This window comes from Pithys albifrons, chromosome 25 (assembly GCF_047495875.1).
Source record: "Pithys albifrons albifrons isolate INPA30051 chromosome 25, PitAlb_v1, whole genome shotgun sequence".
Lineage (NCBI taxonomy): Eukaryota > Metazoa > Chordata > Aves > Passeriformes > Thamnophilidae > Pithys > Pithys albifrons.
In genome coordinates, this window is record NC_092482.1 from 2,237,727 (window position 1) to 2,260,625 (window position 22,899).

General features: G+C 48.6%; 1 protein-coding gene across 3 annotated transcripts in view; it reads right to left on the reverse strand.

The window, feature by feature from the left end:
- SKAP1 (src kinase associated phosphoprotein 1) overlaps positions 1–22,899 on the reverse strand; it is a 174,603-nt gene that overhangs the window by 116,088 nt on the left and 35,616 nt on the right. For all 3 annotated transcript variants that reach the window (XM_071577413.1, XM_071577410.1, XM_071577412.1), the window contains exon 4: positions 22,423–22,521. In XM_071577413.1, the coding sequence (XP_071433514.1) occupies positions 22,423–22,521 (99 nt within the window). The remainder of the gene's footprint in view (positions 1–22,422; positions 22,522–22,899) is intronic.

The following is a 22,899-nucleotide window of genomic DNA, read 5'->3' on the forward strand; positions in this document are numbered from 1 at the left end:
TTAAAAACCAATAAATATGACCTAAAGATCAGTGATACAAAACAAATGGGGAAACTGAGGCACGAAGGATCCTGCAGCAATTTTTGGTGAAGCCAGTGACAAAGCAACATCAGGGACCCATCCTGCCCACCCCCAGCAACACCCAGCACCCATCATCTTCCTCCTGGTCCTCGCACCGATGGTGACACAGCAAAGCTCTGAGAAGAGGGAACAAACCCAACTCTTTGCCTCTTGGTGCTAAAATACCCCAAATCCAACCAATTTGTCGGCGGCTTGGAAGGGCTGGGGGAAGGGGAGGATGGAGGAGGGAGGCCTGGACTATCTTTGGGGGTTGCCATGGCTGCAAGGTCATCCTTCCAGACTTGGCTCTACCAGCAGAGTTCAGACGGGTCAGCGTGTGACCGGCTCAAACCCCGAGGTTAAAAGTTCAAGCAGCGAAGGAAAAACCAATATGTCCACGCAGGGTATGCTGTACAATTTATTTCAATTTACATCAAGCCATGCATATAAAATTTAGATAAATTCTATTCAGATCTGATGTTGCCTGACACACAATGTATGCAAACAGATGTCTTTGGGGCTTTCACTCAGCTTTGGGGAGGAGGCAGGGGGCTAAGTTAATATATATTAATAATATATATAAATGTTTGGGGTGGGGGGGAAAGTCCTTTTATTGTTTTACAGCAAAGCCGGACAGAGATTTTAGGTTTAAAACCACCACATTCCCTTCTCCCTGGTTTTAATTTTTCCCCTCCCTTTGTAATTTCCCGAGCTCTCCCAATCCACCCGGTGTCATATTAAGAAAGATAATGAGTATTTACAACTGCAGCCCTGCTTGTCACTGCAGTTATAGCCTCTATTTATATCCCGTGCCACTTTCTCCCGATTCCCAGTGACTGATGGGTTTGATTTATATTTGAACACCGTTCCCCCCTTTCTCTCCTCTCCTTGAGGTCCCACCTTCGGGGGGAACGGGGTGGCTGCCACTCAGTGCCATGGCCACGAGATGGCTCCTGGACCCCTTCTCGGGCCACCTCCGGGGGCTGCAGAGGGTCCAGAAATGCTCCGAGGGGGCAGCAGGGCCGGGAGTGGTGATAAAACCCCGGACAGGGAAAACCCTGAGCACAAACACCACCTAAAACTACCCCCAAACCTCCCCTGGAGCTGCCTCTCGCTGCTTCTAAGGAATAAAAGAAGAGGAGGGAAAAAAAGAAAATATGGATATTTTTTTAAAAATATAAGGGAGCACAGCACCCAAAATTCCCGTGAGAAAAGGCTGCCTGAAAATATTCCAATAGTGAATTTTTCCCTGATTATTAACTCGCTTAAATGGGGATTTTTTGGGGCCGGAAAAGAGGAGAGATGAGGGGAGGAAAATGGGAGAGGCAGAGGATGCTAAAGGGGATCCCCTTTCCCTGGAGGGGCTGGATTAGACCCCCAGATAGGGAAAGTTGTTGCCTGCCCAGGCGCTGACGGGGTTGGGTCCCACCGAGCTCCTTCAGCCGAGACCAGCAGGATGAGGCTGAAATAATAAAATCTGAGTGTTCTGGAAACACAGCGCAGCCTTTTAGGGAAAATTAGGCAGATTGTTTCTATAACTCATTTAATGGGAGCCAGTCACACTTTGAGGGGTGCTCAAGTCCGTGGCGAGAATGAGAAGCTGCTGCACTTCGGCCGAACGCCGCCGGAATTTTCCAACGGGCACTCGTCTGGAATAAGTACATTTGCACTCCTGCTTCCAGCAACAACTTCCAGTTTCATGAGATTTTAGTTTTATAAATTAAGAACCTCCTTTGGCCTGACAAGCAGCAACCGTTAAGTTTTGGTAAGGCAGCAATTAAAAAAAAATGGACTTGCTTGAAATAAAGTTGGGGGTTTTTTTCCTGTCTCTTTTAAGCTGCTTTCAGTGGTAAAAATTATATTTTCAGGTGAGCAATAATTTTTTAATCATCACCTTTAGCTTTTCTTCCTCTGGAAAATAGTGGGGAAAAAAAAAATCATTCACAAATTCTTTAGTTAGTGCCATAAATTTGAACAAACCTCCAGTCAGTTTGCTGTTGAAGTGAGACGACCGGAATTTCATACATCAGAATATAAATCCAATTCTCTTTACCTGCCAGGATTTCCTCGGAGAGCAATTTCAAGGTCACAAAGAATGGGCCAAATCCTCAAGTCTTTATTCAGCTTTATTTAGTAATTATTCTGAGTTCGTGGAGAGTTTTGCCCGTGACCCAGTGATGTTTAAGTAATGGTTTAATAAAGACCTCGGCATATGAAGGGAAGAATATTGGGTCAAAAGGCAACAATCCGACCACGAGCACGAGGGGGTGTTTGTGTTACAGACGTATATCCCAAACCATCCCTGTGTTCAAAGCTGTTCCTCAGTCCAGGACGGGAAATTAATGATCCCCCCACTTTTCAATGACTAAAAACGAGGGAATAAAACCATTTCAGGAGCCCTCAATTTCTCGCTGTGGACAAAGTGCCTTATTTTCATCATCCCTGTCAGTTATGACAAGTGTGGACTGGACAAATACCAGCTCGAATTCTGGCCATTCATTTCTATTCATGGTGATTTGAGCAGAGGCTCAACTGCCTAAAAATATATTTATATATATATATAAGTTCTGTTTTGGGCTTGTTTGGTTGTTTTGTTTTTTTCCCACGGAAGGAACAATAAACTATAAAAACAAGACAGGAAGATTTCAAGATGCTTCAAGTTCCAGCTCCTGCATTTCAAGGCTCTGGTTGTACAAAATGGACATTTCCACCGAAAAAAAAAAAAATAAAAAAAATAAAATAAAAAGCATTTGCTCTCTCAGCCCCCCCTCCTCTGCCACGATGTGCCGGGCGCTTGCTGGAAGCCAAGTTGCAAGAAATAAGATTTACTGCAGCGAGGAGCTTTTACTATATTTGTAGTGAGTGTTTCTTTTATATCAGTTCCAGACTCCGGCTCACAGCATCCCTTGAAGAACAGATGTCCTGGGGACGTGCAACCATTCATCCTAAGCACAGTTTGGGGGGTCAGTCCCGTAGGAGCCGACAGCCAAGAGGGCTCTACAATTGGCATGAGAAATCTACTTTTCTGATGAGCTGGAGAATAATATAAAAACGGAGCATTGCTGTGAGCAAAAGACGCTAATTTGCTACACTACTGGATGTGGCTGGGGAGAGGCGGCAGGGGGGGAGAGGGATGGGGGGAGAGAGGGGCTGGAGGAATAAAATTCCACCCAGTTACAGACTCAGTGTTCGAACCTGCTCCCAGTTCTTCATCAGCATGAAAAATTACAACTGTAACGAGATTTTTCTCTGTCACCGGCGTAAATGTGCGATTACAGCTGTTCATATTTTCACTCTAATGAAGGGTTGCACATTTAAATGGTGAGATTTATTAGAGATTGTGCACCGCCTATGTACATGCAAACCCCTTACCCGGCGCCTAAAACGCCGCTTGTTTATCCTGGCATCAATTATCATTTTTCTCAATTTTTAAATAATAAAAAAAAAAAAAAACATTTCGGCACAGGCGGCTTGAACGAAACAAACCCCTCAAAAATCCGAAGGGCGGGGAGGAAAGAGAAAGTAAAGATGAAGATTTGGGGATGAAATAAAAGAGCAAAGCGACCCCACCATGAGCAGGACCGACAGCAACGACGAGCAGCCTCTTTCTTTCTTTTTTTTTTTCCCCCCCGCCGAGAAACCCGTACGAGGTTGGGTTCATAAACAGGTGAAATGATGGAGTTTATTGCAACCAACATCAACACTGAAACTAAATAACTGTGTTGCCATCTCGGGCCCGGCGGAAAGACGGATGGTAAACTTGACCTGCCGCTGGTACCATCCGAGTGCCATTTTTTATGGGGCTCGGCCGCCCCCCGGCTGAGCGCGCCGGGTAAATGCCTGTGCGTGGTCGGGTCAGGCGCGGGCGCGGGTGAAACTCCGTTCACATTTGCATACAGGCGGGCTCTGACAATGAACACCCATCTGTTCCCGTCAGCGAGTACAAATCGAGTGTCACCCAACTGGCTGCGAACGCCAGGCCCGAGCGGCCATTAGAGCCAGCAGCACTCGGCTCGGGTTACGGATATGGAACTGCTGATTTGGGTTTAAATACCTGATAACTGAAGAGTTTTTATGGCGTGTGAACAAAGAGTGAACCTTGAACTGTTGGAGGGAGCACCCTGTTCCCCCCCCCTCAGCTCGCCCCGACACCCACCCATCGCCCTCTATTATCCGCTGGGTTTTCTTCCCTCCCCGCCGCCCCCACCGCAGAAAAATAAACTCAAACAGATTGAAATGTCACAGAACATCTTAACGGCGGCGATGGCATCGAATTTAGACCCAAGACAGGAGGGGTGTTATAGGAAAAGGGAGAAAAGGATCGCTGGTGTAAACAGGAGGCGAACTCTGAACTTTTCATGCCCCTCGAGGTCATTAATATTGTTGTAATGTTGTGCCTTGAACTTCTACGAAATTTTGCCTGGGTGCAAATATTTGCAGCTCGGGTTCAGCAGAGGTGAAGCTCAGCCTTTCTTCCCCCCACTCCTCAATCCTGGCGCTGGTCACCAGCCCATGGGTGCTGCTCATGCCATGGGGAGCAGTGTCCCCGTGTCCTCCTGCCCTGTGGTGTCCCCAAAGCCAGGCCCAGCAGCCAGGCCAGTTGGATCACAGACTGAGTTCACAGCAACCTTTACTGACCAAGTCAAGACATTTGGGGGCTGCCCCTTGTCTCTACCCAATTTAGAGCTTTCCTGGGGAGCTGCTTCTTCCTGTCAGATGAGGGCACCACTAAACTTCTGCACTTTACTTCAAGATGAGGTCAAATGCCATTATTTGGTACTCCTGTCACACAATTAAGCCAATAGAGACAAAGCAGCAAAGCTCAACACCCACGTGAGAAAAACAGCCCAACCACCACCACCATGAACCTCTCCTTGTTTCCACAGTACACAACAAGCACTGCCAAATTCTCCTGCAGAGCCACCTCCAAGCACCTGTTCCAAACCCTTTGGATCCAGATGTTGGCCCAAATTCCAAGACCACATAACGATGCTGTGAGGAGGAGCCCAGGGATCCTGAGCTTTATCATAATTATTATCCCACCTTTCCACACCTACACATGTGACTTAAAAACATCCACCGGCAGCCACAACTATTTTTCCTTGTGCCCTTTTCTCCCATGCTCAAGGACACCCCAAGCACTTCCCAGCTACTGGGAAACCCACTCCGTTCCTTCCATCACACCAGAGCACCCTGAGCATCAACAGAAGTCGTGGATTTACCAGGACAAACACAGAGCATTTCAGAACCATGAATGGGAACACATCTTTCTTCCACCAAAAACATTTATGGGGAGCCAAAATCCTATTAAATCCCCCAAGATGGGCAGTTTTCCCCACTGTCCATGGCCCAGCTGCCTTCCCTTCCCTTGTAAAGTTCTCATAAACAAAGTGGGGATTTGCATATCACAGGCAAGGCCCTTTTAGGGTGTCCCTGATTTACATACAAGGTGGCTGCATGTGCAGTGTGCTCCGAAGGGAAGAATAAACCAACTAGGAAAAAAACCCATTACACAAGGTTTACCCTTCTGTTGGCTCCTAAAGAAAAAAAGCCCCATTAAAGAGCTGTCAGTGGTTTAATTCCAGTTTTCCTACAGGGATATGATCCCATTCCCTTCCCCAAAAGATAAAGCAACTCGTCTGATAGAAATATTGGCTGCTTGGTGTGCGTGGGTGTTGTTGTGTGGGGTTTTTTTGTTAGGAGTGAACAGGAACTGAACCTTGAACTTCATTTACCCTTTGAACTCGTTACCTTTAAACAAAATTCCCCATGCTTTCCCTCTTCAAACAAATTTCATCACAATTACAGTCCCTTCCACTCCGCTTAAAGATATATAATCATTGACTTGACCTAATTACCTGGTGCAGGCCTTTCTCTACAAGGTGAAAGCCATATTGGTGTGAACAGAAGCTGACCTCTGTATTCTTGATACCCCAATTTTATTCTAATTATTGTATAGGAGGTTTTCCATCTTCCTCTGTCCTCCTGTTCCCTCCCCCCAGTTGCTGTTTGGTTGCCGGCGCGTTCGGTGATGCCCTTTGGGTTGGGAGCTGCCTGGAGACAAGGCTGCAAAATACATCTCATGATGAAAAGCAAAGGGGTTTTTTCAAGCTTCCCCATTCACCAGGAGCCAGGAAATTCAGCTCCACAAAAAGCTGCCAAGAGCTGTGCCCTGTGGAAGGGCACGGAGGCTGCACTGGGAGTTCAGAACCAGCCCTGAGTTCAGAACCAGCCCTGAGTTCAGAACCACCTCTGAGTTCAGAACCACCCCTGAGTTCAGAACCACCTCTGAGTTCAGAACCAGCCCTGAGTTCAGAACCAGCCCTGAGTTCAGAACCACCTCTGAGTTCAGAACCACCTCTGAGTTCAGAACCAGCCCTGAGTTCAGAACCACCTCTGAGTTCCGAACCACCCCTGAGTTCAGAACCACCTCTGAGTTCAGAACCAGCCCTGAGTTCAGAACCAGCCCTGAGTTCAGAACCACCTCTGAGTTCAGAACCACCCCTGAGTTCAGAACCACCTCTGAGTTCAGAACCACCTCTGAGTTCAGAACCACCCCTGAGTTCAGAACCACCTCTGAGTTCAGAACCACCTCTGAGTTCAGAACCAGCCCTGAGTTCAGAACCACCCCTGAGTTCAGAACCAGCCCTGAGTTCAGAACCAGCCCTGAGTTCAGAACCACCCCTGAGTTCAGAACCACCTCTGAGTTCAGAACCAGCCCTGAGTTCAGAACCACCCCTAAGTTCAGAACCACCTCTGAGTTCAGAACCACCTCTGAGTTCAGAACCACCTCTGAGTTCAGAACCACCCCTGAGTTCAGGGAGCGGCCTCAGAACTCCCCACAGGGACACCCCAAACCACAGGGAAGCCTGGGCTGTTTGTACCTGTGGATTAAAAGCTGCCAGGGAACAGAAACTCTGACATGGAGACAAAGCCAATGTTTGCTGTGACTCCAGAGCAACTGGGAACATAAGCACAAAGAATTGGGGTCTGTGTGGCCCTGCAGACCCCTCGTCCTCCAAAGCCAAGCAAAGAGCCCCTCACCAGAGAGCCAAGGTCACTCCAGTGCCAAAAAAATCAATGTTTTCAGTTAAATGGCAATTCCAGCTTCAACAGAGTCAGTGTGGCAAAGCCAAGACTCACATGCACATCACACTGCTGGGTTTCCATCCCCCAATTCCCCTTCCCAAAATACAATGGAAAGTTTGAGAGTGCTGGGGCTGAATCACCTCTAAAGCTGCTGTGCTGGAGTCAGATCACTCTCCTCCAACATCACCCCCACATTATCCTTTACCTTATTGGTTTCCCTGCTCAAACTACAAGCTCTTCAGAGCTGTAACTTCACACAAAACTTTGAAAGTGGGGCATTGCCACAAAATATCACTGCAAAAATAATTAAATTGTATTCCAGGTGACCAGGACAAGACTGTTGCACTTTCTTGTATGAAGCTGAGGTTTACTGTGGATCCCCAACCAATGTGAGGACAGTTTTTCCCTTAAAAATAAAATGAAGTGCAAGGAGAGGCTGGAACTCCCCAGCAGTGCCATTAACCTGCTAATTTCTGAGAGACAGAGAAAACTTGAATTACAGAGGTAATTTAAGCCTCTCTCCCTCTTATTCTTTAAAAGCAACAAGAAAAATCTAACAAAACCAGCTTCAACATTAATAAAGAGTCCCAGCCATTGACAGGCAGGGTCACTGAGAAATGGCACCTCCATAACCTTCTCATTTGTCTTGGGCAATTGAAAAATAATTAGCAATTGCGAAAGGCTTCAATACCTAAGAGTAAACAAAGGGAAAAGGGTGACTCTAAGTCATGGTCCCGTGGCCTGGGGCAGAGCATTTTCTCATCCCCAAGGTGAGCATCTCCCCCCCTGAAAAATGAGCCGAGGGAAGGGAGGGGAGGGCAGGTGTGGACACTCAACCGGAGCTGCTCTTGGCATTCAAATCCCTTCCTGGCTCCCCTGGCTGGGCTTTGGGAGCAGCACAACAAAAGCAGGAGCGGGGCTGGAGGAGCCAGCTCCGGATCACACAGATAGGTGGAGCACCAGGCTCGGCTCTGTGGTACAGGCAGCACAGCCATTTGTTATGGTCTCTTGGCGAGAAAGGCCATGCTCAGATGCCCTGGAGCTCCACTGTAATAAATAGACACTGAAGATTAAAGGAGCAAATCCCACCACCTGCCCCAAGCCTGAACCCACAGACTTTGCATCCTGGGGTACCCAGGAGGGATGGAGGCTTTGTAGGCAGCGCAGACAGCGCCGGTTTATGGCAGCTCCTGCAACCCCAGGGCTTGTGCCCTGCCCCTGGCACTGCCAGCTCAGCTCCCTGCTGGCCCCTGACCCAGGGGGTGAACGGGAAGGCCAAGGGGGAGGGCAGGAAAACAAGGCTTGTCCCCGTCTCTAAGCCTACCCCAGATATGGCAGGATCAAACCAAGGAACCAAAGCAGAAAGGCACCAGGGTCTGCACTATTGTCCTCCTCCTCCTCCTCCTCCTCCTCCTCCCAGAGTTCTTTGATCAGGTTTGCATATCAAAGAAAAAGAGAATATTCAAATCCCGATCCTGTCTGGCCTTACTTCCCCTTGGTGGGGCTGCTTAGTTTGCCAGAGCAAAGCCTGTGTGTTTTTCAGCCTTCTTGCTTGACTTTTCTGTTGGTTTTTTAATTAAACAAATTAAGAGTGGCTTTGCAAGACCTTTTATAACCTTAAAGGTTAAAGTGTTTGTGATCAACTTATTCTGATTGCATCTGAAAAGAAAAGGTTATGCTTGTTTGGGTTTTTTCCAACTAGATTTCTCTTAAACTGGGTGGGAGAAGTGACACAGAATTTTCCCTTGATTTAAAATAAGATTTTTTTTTTCCTCCCCTCAACAAAATAATTGAAGCTGATGGAGCTGATCTAGGAAGACACTCAAAGCAGACCTGGAATTTCTACCTAGGGACAAAAATAGAGCAAATCCAAATCAACCTTGGCAGAAAGCAAAGTGCAAACCCACGTTAAGAGCAGTGTCACCACCCTGATGTCCACCAGGTGACAAACACAGCTGGGAGTTGGCAGAGAAGATTCCTCGCTCACTTGGGAGATGCTGCTCCAACTTGAGGGTGTCAAAGGCTTGTCCTGTTCCTTGAGGGCTGTGGGGATCACTCAGGTAGCCACGAGCAGAGCATGGACAGGGGGAGACAAACCCCCACTTGTCATTTTGTACTTCTCAGGTTGTGTTTTCCTTCCCACCAACCCAATTTGTGTGGAATCTTAGAGGAATTACAACAACAAAGCTCCCAAGTTTACCAAACCACTGCTCTTCCCTTCATACTGGAGGAGTCAGAAATGCAGAGAGGACAATAAACAAAGGTTGACACCAAAGTTTAAAGGTACAACACCAAGGTGAAGGTGAAAAACGCTCTGGCAATTCTAATGTCAAGCTCGTAAAATAAGAGGTCTAAAAACAAAAAAAAAAAAAAAACCCACACAATCAAAAAGAGACTAAATGACTTTAGGAGCACCTCAGCAATAATTGCTTTCTTAGCAACAAGCAACCTTTGGGTTTGTGAGGAGAGAATGACCTCAGGCACACACGGGCAGCCCCGGTGATCAAGGCACGGAATTAGCAGACGAAGGGGAATGTGGAAGGTGCAATATATCTGGAGACTTTACTGAGCGTTTGATGTGGTGCCACAGCAAATCTCAGGGAAAAAAAATTAATTTCCCTCAGCTTGGAGAGAAGCAATCGTCACACACTGAAAATTGGCCCAAGGGCCGCAGACAAAAGCTGCTGATAAATGGCTTTTTGTCACGTGGGGAGAAGCGTCTGTGTTGGGGTTCTGCAGGGTATTAGTCCCCATTTTATCTAAGGAGAGTAAACAGTCCATTAATTCAATGAGCAGGAAGATACTAAATTAGGTGGTAATGCAAATACCAAGTGAAAGCAGAGGAAATAATAGTGGGGGACATGGGGAGGTTAGGAAAATGGTTGGAATAATAAGATGAGATTCATCCTGCTAAAGAGCAAAGCAGAGTGATGAGAGTAAAGTGATGCATCAGCACCAGGGACAGACAGGGAGTAAAAGGGGAGGAAATAAAATTTGGGATGGGACTGAGGATCTCAGAAATGAACTGGTTGCACAGAGGGAGCTCTGACACTGAGAGGAAGGAGCAAGGATGACAGGAGGCTCCTTCCAACATCAACAACAATGATCCTACACCCCAAGGCTGGAGCTGGCCCAAACTCTTGGCAAATCACACCTAATACACTGACCACATGAAGGGTGTGCACAGGAACAGGATGGAAACCATTTCCCCCCCGAGGTCAGAGGATCTCTGAGCTCAGCCTGCAGCCCACAGCTGCCTGCACTAATCAGCTCTGCTTTGAAGCTTAAGGATATAAATGACGTTTAAGGAAGCAGGAATCAGGGTACACGTGAAAGCCCCACTGAGCCAAAGCCCCTCCTGCTGATGCCACAGCCTTTGGGGGACAACAGAGCTCTGTCTTTTTAGGCAGTGAAAAGTGGGGGAGGCAGAGATACAAGTTGGAGGGGGTGGAGAACACCCCCCTACACGTATTTACAGGGATTGACACCAACCCCCTGCCTGCCCCAAACCTTCCAGGGAAGCTCATCCCTATCACCCCCGTCCTCTCCACACACCTCATGCATCAGGTGTTTATCAGGAACAGCAAAGTGCTTCCCGGGTTTGGAAGGAGTTCAGAGACTACACGGAGCTTCACTCCACTAAATTTTGTCCTCCCTTGGATTTTGTGACTTCCCCCAGTGCCCCTCTGAGGCATCTCTTGGCAGGCTCTTGTTGCCCTCAACATGAGACTGTCTCAGCCGCGACGCCTCTGCCCCAGAAACCATCAGTTTAAAGCTAAAATAAACTTCTGATTTCTCCCCCAAATTCCATCCTCTTTGTTAATGTCTTGATCCTCTGCAAGGCAATGCCAGACCACCTTCCTTTACAGCAGATGGCCAAGTTTTATTCCTGAATGCAAAATAGTTCTTTGGCCAGGGAACCTCAGCAATGTGGTTGGGGCTCCAGGGCTTTGAGATGCTTCTCTCTAAGTGGAAAGTGTCCCTGCCCATGGCAAGGGATTGGAACTGGATGATCTTCAAGGTCCCTTCCAACCCAAACCATACCATGAGTCTTCACTGGACCTGAGTGAAGCTACTTGAACTCTGCAGCAGCTGCAGCTCAATGAGATTTATTTCCCCCACTCCAGTGGATGAATCTTAGTGTAAAACCAGGTCAGGTCTCTCCCCTGCATCTCTTTGATTGGCCTAACAAGCTCTTTGGGATTGCCCAGGCAAGAAAGACAAGGCTTCTCCCTCCCAAAGCTGCCCAAGCACCAACAACTTCATTGCTGAGAAGGTGCCACTGGGAGGGCAACTCAGCCAAAAACTGTGGCTGCAGAGACAGAGCCCTGGGTGATGGGAGGTTTTAAGGAACTGATCTGTCTGCCAGAGCATTTGTTCAAGCTCAGGGTGAGGGTGGAGAGAGGAACAGCAGCAATTCAGCAATTTCAAGCAGCAGCTCCCACTTTGTGCTGTGAGTGCAGGAAAAAAAATAGGGGTGAAGCTTCGTAACCAAATAAAGAGAGCTGTGAGCTCAATAACAGGCATTATCCTATGGCAAAGATTTTGTTATTGTTGAGTACTGATTCCTTTATCTCTTGGAGACAATCAACCTTCAGCCAGAGGAGTCTACCCTTAAACCCCCATAACTCAATTTTACAGGGTGTTAAAGTTTGGGGGGACATTTGTCAGTGCTGGAGCTGATACAATCAGGCTGGAGGACCCCAGAACAAAGAGCAGCGGGTGGAGAGCGTGTCACCTCCACACACATCCGTTTCCTTGATGAACAAGGAGCTATTAGTTGGTGAGAAGGCATTATCAGGGTGAAGGATGATGCTGATTGTTTCAGCTGCTCTGCCTGTGACACTGGGGGAAAAAAGTCCCAGTGTCTGCCCGAACCCACCAGCTCTGCCCCCACCACCCACCTCCAGCCACCCTTCAACACCCACCCCAAATCAATCTGGACACCCAATCCCTTCCACCTGCCACATCTCTCCCAGAGTTAAACAATAAAAGTTTAACTTGTTTTGAGAAGTAGTTCATCACCTGAAAGCCTTGAACAAAGCTACTCTCTAAAACACACCCCCACCAAATGCCTGGGTGCAAAATGACAGTGACAGAACATCTGGTGGAGACTCTTTGCTTGAGTAAACCCACCAGCAAGTGCAAGAGCTCAAGGGAGAAGCTTGTTGAATAAAGTTATACCTGACTCCTTACATTGCTTTCATTTCCCCTTTAAACACAAAGAAAAAAAAAAAAAGAAAAAGAGGCCTTTTCTTCCCTCCAGTTGTCCTTCAGTGCATTTCACTTCAGGATTTATTATAACCAGCCTTTAAATTAAATTCTTCAGGACAGTGGCTTTATTTTTGCACACAGTGATTTTCAGCACTACATAACCTGAGTAATAATTTAATGTATTCCCCGTGGCTCATGTTGAAACACACGTTTAAGCACATGCTTAAGTCAGAATGAAGTCAGCAGTGGTTTAGCATGTGTTAATGGAGATATGGCAGGGGCTTTTATTGCTGTCCAGACCATTTCTCTCAGCTGGGAAGTTGGTATTTCAGGATTTGTTAGTGTTTCCAGGTTGATCTGCAAGATATGGGTACAATCATCGTTATTCTCATGAGCAGATCCACTCAGGTGAGCAAATTCTGAGAGTGTCTGGGGGATGATGTTGCCTTCATTTGGAAGGAGTTTGGTCTCTCTGTCTCAAGAGAGGAGGGCTGGAGGTTCTGTGGGCACATGTCCCAGAACTTGGGGAAAGCACTTGTGTCCTTGGCCTTTCTGGCCTTGAGATGTCACACAAATGTGTCCCACAGAGGAAGGAAGAGAAGTTCACCCTGGTTTCAGATAAGCCACCTTGGCACTTAAACAGAGGAAGAGTCTCCTTCCCCTCCTCCTCTAAGGACCTCAGTACACTCAAAACTCAATTAGGAAAAAGAAAAACCCCAAATCTTTGCTAGAACCCCACAAATTTCAAGTGCAGAACCACCTCTTGCCCTTGTTCCCATTGAAGAATGGACACAGAACCCCCCAATTATTTCATCTCATTCAGCGAAAGAACAACCACCCCAGATTTGCTGTAACCCGTCACCACCAGTCCAAGTCCACTCAACCCCTGGCACTTTGTTTAGGGTGAAATCCCCTTTCCCAAGTCCAGAGAGGTCCTTGATGCCAGCCAGGGGCTCTGGGCATCTGCACAGTCACAGGGCACCAACTGGATGATCCAAAATTGGCATCTCCTGTGCCATGTTGCTCAACCACCACTCCTGAGCATCCCACCCTCTGAAAATCCCACCTGGGGAGAAAACCCTGTGCAGGTGGGTACCAAGAGACCCTGATGCCTGTTAGTTGAGGACACTGGAGTCACTTTAATTGCATAAAAGAGCAGAAGAGAAGTTGTTCCACCCCAACCCTTCAACTTGCATTCCCTGCATGTCCATCCCTCTGCTGGGGAGAACACAGAGACACAAAGTGTTTATCCCTCAGATTTCCATCCTCATGAATAAAAAGGCTTTGAGGAGGCAGGGGCAGGAGTTATCCCAGCCCTCCAGACAAGAGTAACTTGATAATTTATGCATGTTTGATGTGGGGAAGACCCAAGGAAGCTCCATCCTGGCCCTTGTGGCAGCCACACCACCCAGGCCATGCCCCCACAGCCCCATTCCCGCTGGAATCATAAAATCATAGAATCAATTGGGTTGGAAAAGACCTCCAAGATCATCAAGTCCAACCCTTGATCCAACCCCACTGTGATCACCAGCCCAGGGCATGGATTGGAAAAGACCTCCAAGATCATCAAGTCCAACCCTTGATCCAACCCCACTGTGATCACCAGCCCAGGGCATGGATTGGAAAAGACCTCCAAGATCATCAAGTCCAACCCTTGATCCAACCCTACTGTGATCACCAGCCCAGGACACTCAGTGTCCTGGGCTGGTGATCACAGTGGGGTTGGATCAAGACATGGTGGATTCTCACTCAGTGCCACATCCACAGAATCATAGAATGGATTGGGTTGGAAAAGCCCTCCGAGATCATCAAGTCCAACCCTTGGTCCGACTCCAGTCCCTTTACCAGATCATGGCACTCAGTGCCACGGCCAAGCTCAGCTGAAAAACCTCCAGGGATGGGGAATCCACCCCCTCTCTGGGCAGCCCATTCCAATCCCTGAGCACTCTCTCTGTAAAGAATTTCTTTCTCATCTCCAACTTCATTTTCCCCTGGCAGAGCTTGAGCCCATCGTGCCCCCTTGTCCTATTGCTGAGTGCCTGGGAGAAGAGACCAACCCCCACCTGGCCAGAACTTCCCTTCAGGCAGTTCCAGACAGTGCTGAGGTCACCTCTGAGCCTCCTCTTCTCCAGGCTAGGAGCATCCTCCTCTGCAATTAATTCCCAAGCAGATCATAAGCCAACCCTCCCTGTTTTCACACAAATTTGCTGTTGTTAAGCCGCTCACTGAAGAATCCAACTCACACCTTGTCGTTAAAGTCTGTCCTCCAGGTAGGGAAAATAAATCTCCCCCTCGGATCCTGCGCTGGCAAAACAATCCAAAGAAACTTTAATTATTCTTTTCCCCTGTCGGCAAACAGCCAGAGAGGCAGCAGTTTTGCTTTAGAAAAGCTGCATTAATAAGTTATTGGCTTTTCTCTCACTTCTAAGCGATTTCAATTATAACTCCTGGCTGGGGCCCCACTGAACTGCTGAGATTTTACACCACATGTTTCATAACATTTTTGTTTTTCTTATGAGCTCTTGCCATCAAGGAATGACTTGAGAACCTCAGCTTAAAAAGCAACCAACCATCACCATGGCTGGGCAGAAACCTCTTTCCAAACCACAAACCAAAGCTTGAAACACCCAAAGACCGAATCACAAACATGTTCTTTTGGGTGAAAGCAACTCATGGTTTAAACCCAGCACTGAGTTGTGAGGTTGACAGTCCTTAGTTAAAGGCAACCACCATGAAATGCATCTCACTTTGATGTGGGGGCTTAAGGGATAGGCTGGACTGAAATATTTGGGGGTCTGATCTGGTTTGGGTCAGGATTATGTCCCAAAAAGGGCTAGGGAGGTACCAGAGATGATGTTCCTCAGAGATCTGGGCTGGCAGGGCAGAGTATCAGCCAGGACTCACCCTCTGGTTCTCCCCTCACTCAGTGCCCCTGTGTTGTCTCAATATTTTATAAAGAAAAACTGCTTTTATGGGCTACAGGGGAAGATAAAGGAGGAGGTGAGACAGCAGGGAAACACTTGTGATCCCACAGACACCCTTAGCACAGGAACAGCCTCTCAGACCAATGTCTTTGCTTTGAGGAGAAACAACTTAGAGCTCTAAATGGGCACCCACAAACCTACAGGCTCAGTGGGCTCCAGTCAGGACCAGCCTGGTGGAATCTGCAGCCACAAGTTGGGATTTCTGCAGCAATTCCTCAATTTGCTGCATCTGTAAAATCCCAAATGAGACCATGAAGCCACTTTGGGTTGGGGGGTTGTTTTAAATGAGGGCTGGAAACCTTGGTGGTGTTACTGTCACTGCTGCTTGTTCTCTCCAAAGATCTCCTGGGTAATTTATTCACCTATTTCCAGCACCCTGCAAGCAACCTCCCCTCCTCTTCTCCACCACAAACAAATAATCCTGAATATAGAGGTGACCAGAATTACTCTGTAAAAAATATGGCCCAAAACCTTCTGCCCAGCCCAAGAACCATTCCAGGAACTTATTTACATGATACCAGAACCATTATCACACAGAGCTTGAAAACCCTGATGTTATGGTGTATTTCCATCCCAAAAATAAATCAGAGCCCCCAAACTCTGGAGCTTTAAGGGAGGCTGATTGCCTTTAAAGTGTCACACAGCAGCAGTTGGTGTGTTTTGGAAGCAGGAGAAGTAGGTGCTGTTTGGAAAACATGTTGTTTTCTTAGATGTGGATCTGTGCCCGATCTCCTCCCCTTGGCAAACTCAGGTTGAACTGGTCAAACCTGCTCCTGGTCACGAGAAGGAACGAGGAGAAGTAACTGCTCCGTGGGTTTAACCTCTCACTCCCTGGGCTTGTTTGGACCATGCCCAAAGACCAGCAAGGAAACAGAAAAGATGAAGGTTTCTCCTCTTCACCAGCATCTCACTGGTCACAGACCCCCCTTCCCTGAATGTTTTCTGTGCTGTTTCATAAGGTTTGAAAGTCCATCAACAGCAAGTTTATAATAAGCCAGTTAAAAGCAACAAAAGCCATTTCTGGACATTGGGGAGGCAGCACTAATTGCTTCTAATGGTATTTAAAAGAAAAATGTAAAGCTTTCAACTCCAGCAAAAGAGGCATTTCCACTCCTCTGTGGGCATTTGGGGTCTGAGCTATACAGACATCAAACTTGATGATACTCAGCATTTTTGAAACAGGTTCTGAGTCTGCATTTTATTTTGTGCACTTTTCTATTAAACCTGATGGTTTGGTGAGTGGCTCCTTCAGGGACCAGCACAGGTTGAGAGCCTTAAGGTCCTGCTGCCCCCTCCAGCACTGCTCCCCTAGTGCTTCACCACCCCTCTTTATCCCAGGGTGGGACATCAGGGGAGGAAAAAAACCACATTTCCCACTTTTGGGGTGGAAAAGGCCAAATCTGATGCTCCTCCAGCAACACGAGGGTTTTGCTGCAGCTCTCACAGTGGGAAGGGGAAATTCTCAGCAATACCTGGTCTGAAGGCCGGACTGGGGTTTGGGGCGTTGGGTTGGGTTGTTTGAGATGGGTTTTTTTAATAAAAGAAGGGAAAGTGGAGGCTCCCCCGCGGGTTCCAGGAGCGCAGGGAGCGGGTGCGGCACCGCGCGGGGCCACACGAGGGCGCTGCAGAACTCGGAACTTCGGAGCTGCCGCCGCGCCCCGGCAGCGACCGCCCCTTAAACACCCACTGAAAGCCCCCCGAAACACCCACTGACAGCCCCCCTAAACACCCACTGACAGCCCCCTAAACACCCACTGACAGCCCCCAAAACACCCACTGACAGCCCCCTAAACACCGACAGCCCCCCCGAAACACCCACTGACAGCCCCCCCGAAACACCCACTGACAGCCCCCTAAACACCCACTGACAGCCCCCCTAAACACCCACTGACAGCCCCCCGGAACACCCACTGACAGCCCCCCTAAACACCCACTGACAGCCCCCCGAAACACCCACTGACAGCCCCCGAAACACCCACTGACAGCCCCCCCAAAACACCCACTGACAGCCCCCCCGAAACACCCACTGACAGCCCCCCCGAAACACCCACTGACAGCCCCCGAAACACCCACTGACAGCCCCCAGAGACCTTCCCATGTACCCACTGACTTCCCCCCAACACCCACCAAACCCCCCCGAGACCCCTCCCAGGTAAGCACTGAAGCCCCCTAAGAAATCTTTCATGTACTCACAGACACCCCCCTAGTACCCACTGAACACCCCAGAAATGTCCTATGTACCCCCAGACATCCCCAGAAGCCCCTCTGGTACTTCCAGACATCCCCAGAAGCCCCTCTGGTAATCCCAGACCTCCCCAGAAGCCCCTCTGGTACTCCTAGACATCCCCAGAAGCCCCTCATGTACCCACAGACATCCCCAGAAGCCCCTCTGGTAATCCCAGACCTCCCCAGAAGCCCCTCATGTACCCATAGACATCCCCAGAAGCCTCTCTGGTACGCAGAGACACCCCCAGAAACCCCTCTGGTTCCCACAGACACCCTCAGAAGCCTCTCTGGTACCCACAGACACCCCCAGAAGCCCCTCTGGTACCCACAGACACCCCCAGAAGCCCCTCTGGTACCCACAGACATCCCCAGAAGCCCCTCTGGTACCCACAGACATCCCCAGAAGCCCCTCTGGTACCCACAGACACCCCCAGAAGCCCCTCTGGTACCCAGAGACACCCCCAGAAGCCCCTCTGGTTCCCACAGACACCCCCAGAAGCCCCTCTGGTTCCCACAGACACCCCCAGAAGCCCCTCTGGTACCCACAGACACCCCCCCCCAGTGCTGCTTTTTGCACATTTCTATAAAGCACAGGGAATTCTTACTGAAGGATTTGATTTCTATGACACTCAGAATTTAAATATTAAAAACAAACCCCCAAAAACCCCCATTCACAGATGTGAATGAGCTCTAAGTATGTTTGGCCAAAATTCCCTGCTGACATAATGGAAAAATCTTGGAAGTCAAGGCAAGATTTCTCACCCCCAGAGACCTTTCCTAACAGAGCCTGTAAAGCAAGTTCCTGTCAGGGAGAGTTATGCTCCTTTCCACGTGCTAACAGATATCTGGGCAATATAAAATAAAATTTATTGGGTTTTAGGCTGTTGTGATGTTGACAGGCAGGTGGGGGGGACAGGAGCCCCCTCAGCTCCGTGGGATCTGCCTGGGACAAGAGTAGATCCTGGAGCAGGATCAGCTGCTCTGCAGGACCTCAGACACGTCCCAGGGAAACCCAAACTGTCCAAGCAACTCCTGGAGGAGCCAAATATTGAGATGCACAGTTTATAGAACCCCAGAATGGTTTGGGTAGGAAAGGAGACTAAAGCCCACCCAGTGCCACCCCCTGCCATGGGCAGGGACACCTCCCACCAGCCCAGGGTGCTCCAAGCCCAGTCCAGCCTGGCCTTGGACACTCCCAGGGATGGGGCAGTCACAGCTTCTCTGGGCACCTGTGCCAGGGCCTGCCCACCCTCCCAGCCAGCAATTCCTTCCCAATATCCCATCCAGCCCTGCCCTCTGGCAGTGGGAAGCCATTCCCTGTGTCCTGTCCCTCCATCCCTTGTCCCTCTCCAGCTCTCCTGGAGCCCCTTTGGGCACTGGAAGGGGCTCTGAGGTCTCTGGTTCTAAACCCAGCCTAGAACATCCTCCAACTCCAGGGAATCACAGGATTCCAGAATGGTTTGGGATGGAAGGGAACTTAAGGATCCCACCCCTGCCATGGGCAGGGACACCTCCCACCAGCCCAGGGTGCTCCAAGCCCTGTCCAACCTGGCCTGGGACACTCCCAGGGATGGAACAGCCACAACTTCTCTGCCCAACCTGTGCCAGGGCCTGCCCACCCTCCCAGGGAGGAATTTCTCCCTTATTTCGAATGTAAATCCACCCCCTTGCAGCTGAATTCCTGCCCCTCAGGACATTGGCACCTCAGGCTTCAGTAAAACTAAATGAGCAAACACAGGCAAATTAAGGCATTGCTCAGTTTGTAACACAAACCCATTTTTTGCCAGGTCTTTCAGCAGTCTGGGAAGTGTCTCCTAAGAAATACTGATCATTATCGCAGCGCTCGGCACTTCCCCGGTGCTTCGCAGCCTCCCAGCGCTGTGCAAACATTGGCTTCCTAATCACTCATTAGGGACGAGCCCGCGGAGCTGGGCCATGGCTCATTGAGTAAAACCATCCCCAACCCTCTCCATCCCTCCTGCTCCCTCCGGAGACAACTGGGAAGGTTCCCTGAATCCCACAAGAAGTTCAGAGCCTGATCAGAATTAACACTGGTGGCTTTGCCTGCCTCCAAACTCCCCAGTTTTTTGTGAACATCATCCCACTCAGAGACCTGCTTGGATTAAACCTCGAACTAATAAAGTTGGGAAATCCTGGAGAAGCAGCACTGAACATCCCAGTGGGTTTGCACTGAAGGACACAACCTCTTGCTGAGGCAAAACAGGGGTGGAAAAAAGGCCACAGGAATGATAAGGATGTTCCTATAACAGGCCAATTTATTCCTCTGGCTTTAGGTAAGATGGATCAACCCATGTCAAGCCACCTGAGGAGCCACTTTCCATCACTGACAACTTGGAAGGTTCCCTGAATCCCACAAGAAGTTCAGAGCCTGATCAGAATTAACACTGGTGGCTTTGCCTGCCTCCAAACTCTCCAGATTTTTGTGAACATCATCCCACTCAGAGACCTGCTTGGATTAAACCTCGAGCTAATAAAGTTGGGAAATCCTGGAGAAGCAGCACTGAACATCCCAGTGGGTTTGCACTGAAGGACACAACCTCTTGCTGAGGCAAAACAGGGGTGGAAAAAAGGCCACAGGAATGATAAGGATGTTCCTACAACAGGCCAATTTATTCCTCTGGCTTTAGGTAAGATGGATCAGCCCATGTCAAGCCACCTGAGGAGCCACTTTCCATCACTGATGGTGGGACAGCAGCACCCTGAGGCTCCATCAGCATCTCTGTCCCAGCTCACAGGAGGAGCAGGGACCTGGTGGCTGAATGGAGAATCCCAGAATCCCAGACTATTCTGAGTTGGAAGGGACCCACAGGATCAAGTCCAACTCTTAAGTCAATGGCCCACAGAGGGGGTTGAACCCATGACCTTGGCATTATTAAAACCAAGTTTTAACCAACTGAGCTGATGTCAGAGAAGAGAAGGGGGAAGCAAAAAGGGCCATAAAAAAGGAAAACTGAAGGTTTGCACACTCAGAGAAATCAGGTTCTGATCGTGATGAAAATCACTTTGTGGAATCTTAAGTGTTTTCTACTTTTCCCACAAGGATGTTCTCGTTCCAAAATCAAGGCTGGTTGATGTGCCCTGTAGGATAATCCCCTTCTCAGAGTAATGATTTCAACTCTGAGGTGAATTTATATTCATTTAAAAAAAAAAAGAAAAATTGTTGTGCCCTCTGTAGCAAAATAAGGAAGCAAAGAAAATAAGAAAGGAAAAGAAATCCTTCAAATAAGGAAAAAAATCTCTAAGTCAGAGATATTCAAAAATCCAGAGGAAATCACAGGCCTGATCCACATCCACCCTCCTGGCAAACACCTAAAAAATTCATTCTGATGACACCCCTACAAACATGACAAGGCAAAGAAAAGCTTCCAAAATCCTGTGCCCACTCTTTTTCCCCTCAGAATATTCCTGTTTCAGACTCCCAACTTCCTGCATCCAATCAGCCAAAATTGCTCAACTTTCCTCCAGAGCAAAGACACACAACGTGACCTGTTGGTATTCAGGGCTCTTACCCTTTTCCAAGAACTAACACCTCATTTTAATGGAGCTGCTCTCCACTCCACCTCTTTTCCTTCTTTTTTTTTTCCTTTGTAGGATGTAACTTTTCTCTGGTATCCACCTCCCTGCCATTTGCCCAGCTGGGCATCCTTCCATGAGGCCTGGCATTTCATCTGGAACCTTCCCCTGGTGCCAAGTGTTTGCAAACCCTGCAAGGGTTACGTCAGACTCTGCCCCAGGAGCTGCCAGAAACCACCACTCAGAGTCAGCAAAGCAAATACCTCCTTGGACAAGCTCAATAAACACCCCAGGAGAAACCCCAAGGCTTCATCAAGCCTGGTGAGACCAAGCTCGAGGTCTTCAGCACCCTTTGATGTCCCATTTAGGGCAACACCCGTTGTCCTTGTCACACCTTCTCTGCCCACACTCCAGGTAAGTCCATTCCCTCTGAGCATGTGGATTGTTTAAAACCAACCCCAAACTCCACACCTGTTTCCATGCTGGAAATTCCAACTCTCAGGCCAACCTTGTCTCTGATCATTCTAAAACAAGATTGGGTTGTTTTGTGGCATAAATCAACGTGAAGAAGCCAACTTTGGTGCCCAAGAGCTCTTAGGGCCTCACCCCAAATAAATCCTCATTTCTTTGTATTCCTGACTGATGGTTATTGATTCCTCCTAGTGGGAGTAGACAGGAAAGAGGAAATTGGTGGAGGAGGGATGGAAGCAGAAAATGACAGAGGAAGGATGAGGCAGAGAGGGGGGAAAGTGCAAGGAAAGTGAAAGAGAAGGAGGAAACAAAATCCATGGAGAGTGTGAGACTGGAAATCTGAGACCAAGGCAGGCAGATCTTCATTAGGGCCCAGAGATAACCCCCTGGGAAGATCAGAACCACCTCAGCTCTGTGGGCTTCAAAATACAGACATTGCAGCATCTCTTTGCCCAGCAAACCCTCATCTGACATTCATTCCTTGGAAGTGTCTTGGCTCTGGATCCAGCTCCTCCCGCCAGCTCAGCTGGGAGCAGGAAGAAGCAACCCCAAATTCCCAAGCACTTGAAGTTCCCAAAAAAGTTTTTCCATCACTGTTGAAAATTCAAAATAAACCACCCAACTCCAACTGAGATGATCAGGAAACACATTTGAACTTCAGCAATATCAGATTCAGGATGGTCACACCATTCCATAGGCATTGACAAAGCAGGTACCAGCCACCAAAAACCCAAACCCACCTCCTGCATTATGAGACAGACGCAAGACAAGGAAGTCAGGAGAGATCACACTCAGCTTTCCACCTTCTTCACTCAAAGAACTTCAAGAATCATCAGTGACTTACCCTCATCCTGGAAATCTGATTGAACTGGACATGTCATGGAAGGGGCCAAACTCCAGCTCTGATTTTCATCAGAACTGTCCTGTCCATGTGGATCCTCTCCTAGAAAGAGAAGCAGAGCCTGATTTTTGTGAAGAGGACACATTTTTAAGCCCAAACATTATTGCCTTCATTGTGTTTCCTCCTGATTCCCACTGAAGTTCTCTACAAACCCCCAAACACTTCTGTGGGGTTTAAGGGATTTAAGGCCAGATTCAGCATTAGGGCCAAGGCAGGATATTCCTGCTGCAAAAACTCTCCTGCTGGACATGCAGAAAGTACCTTCAGTGCAGAGTGAGAGGGATAAAAAGATGGACTCCTGTGCCAGGGAGTCACAAACTGGCAAACCCCACACTGGGTGTGGAGCTGTTACATCCCCACACCTGCTGGGGCATGGAATTTTTGCTGGGGAATTTGCAGCTGATTCTGAATTTTCTGGAT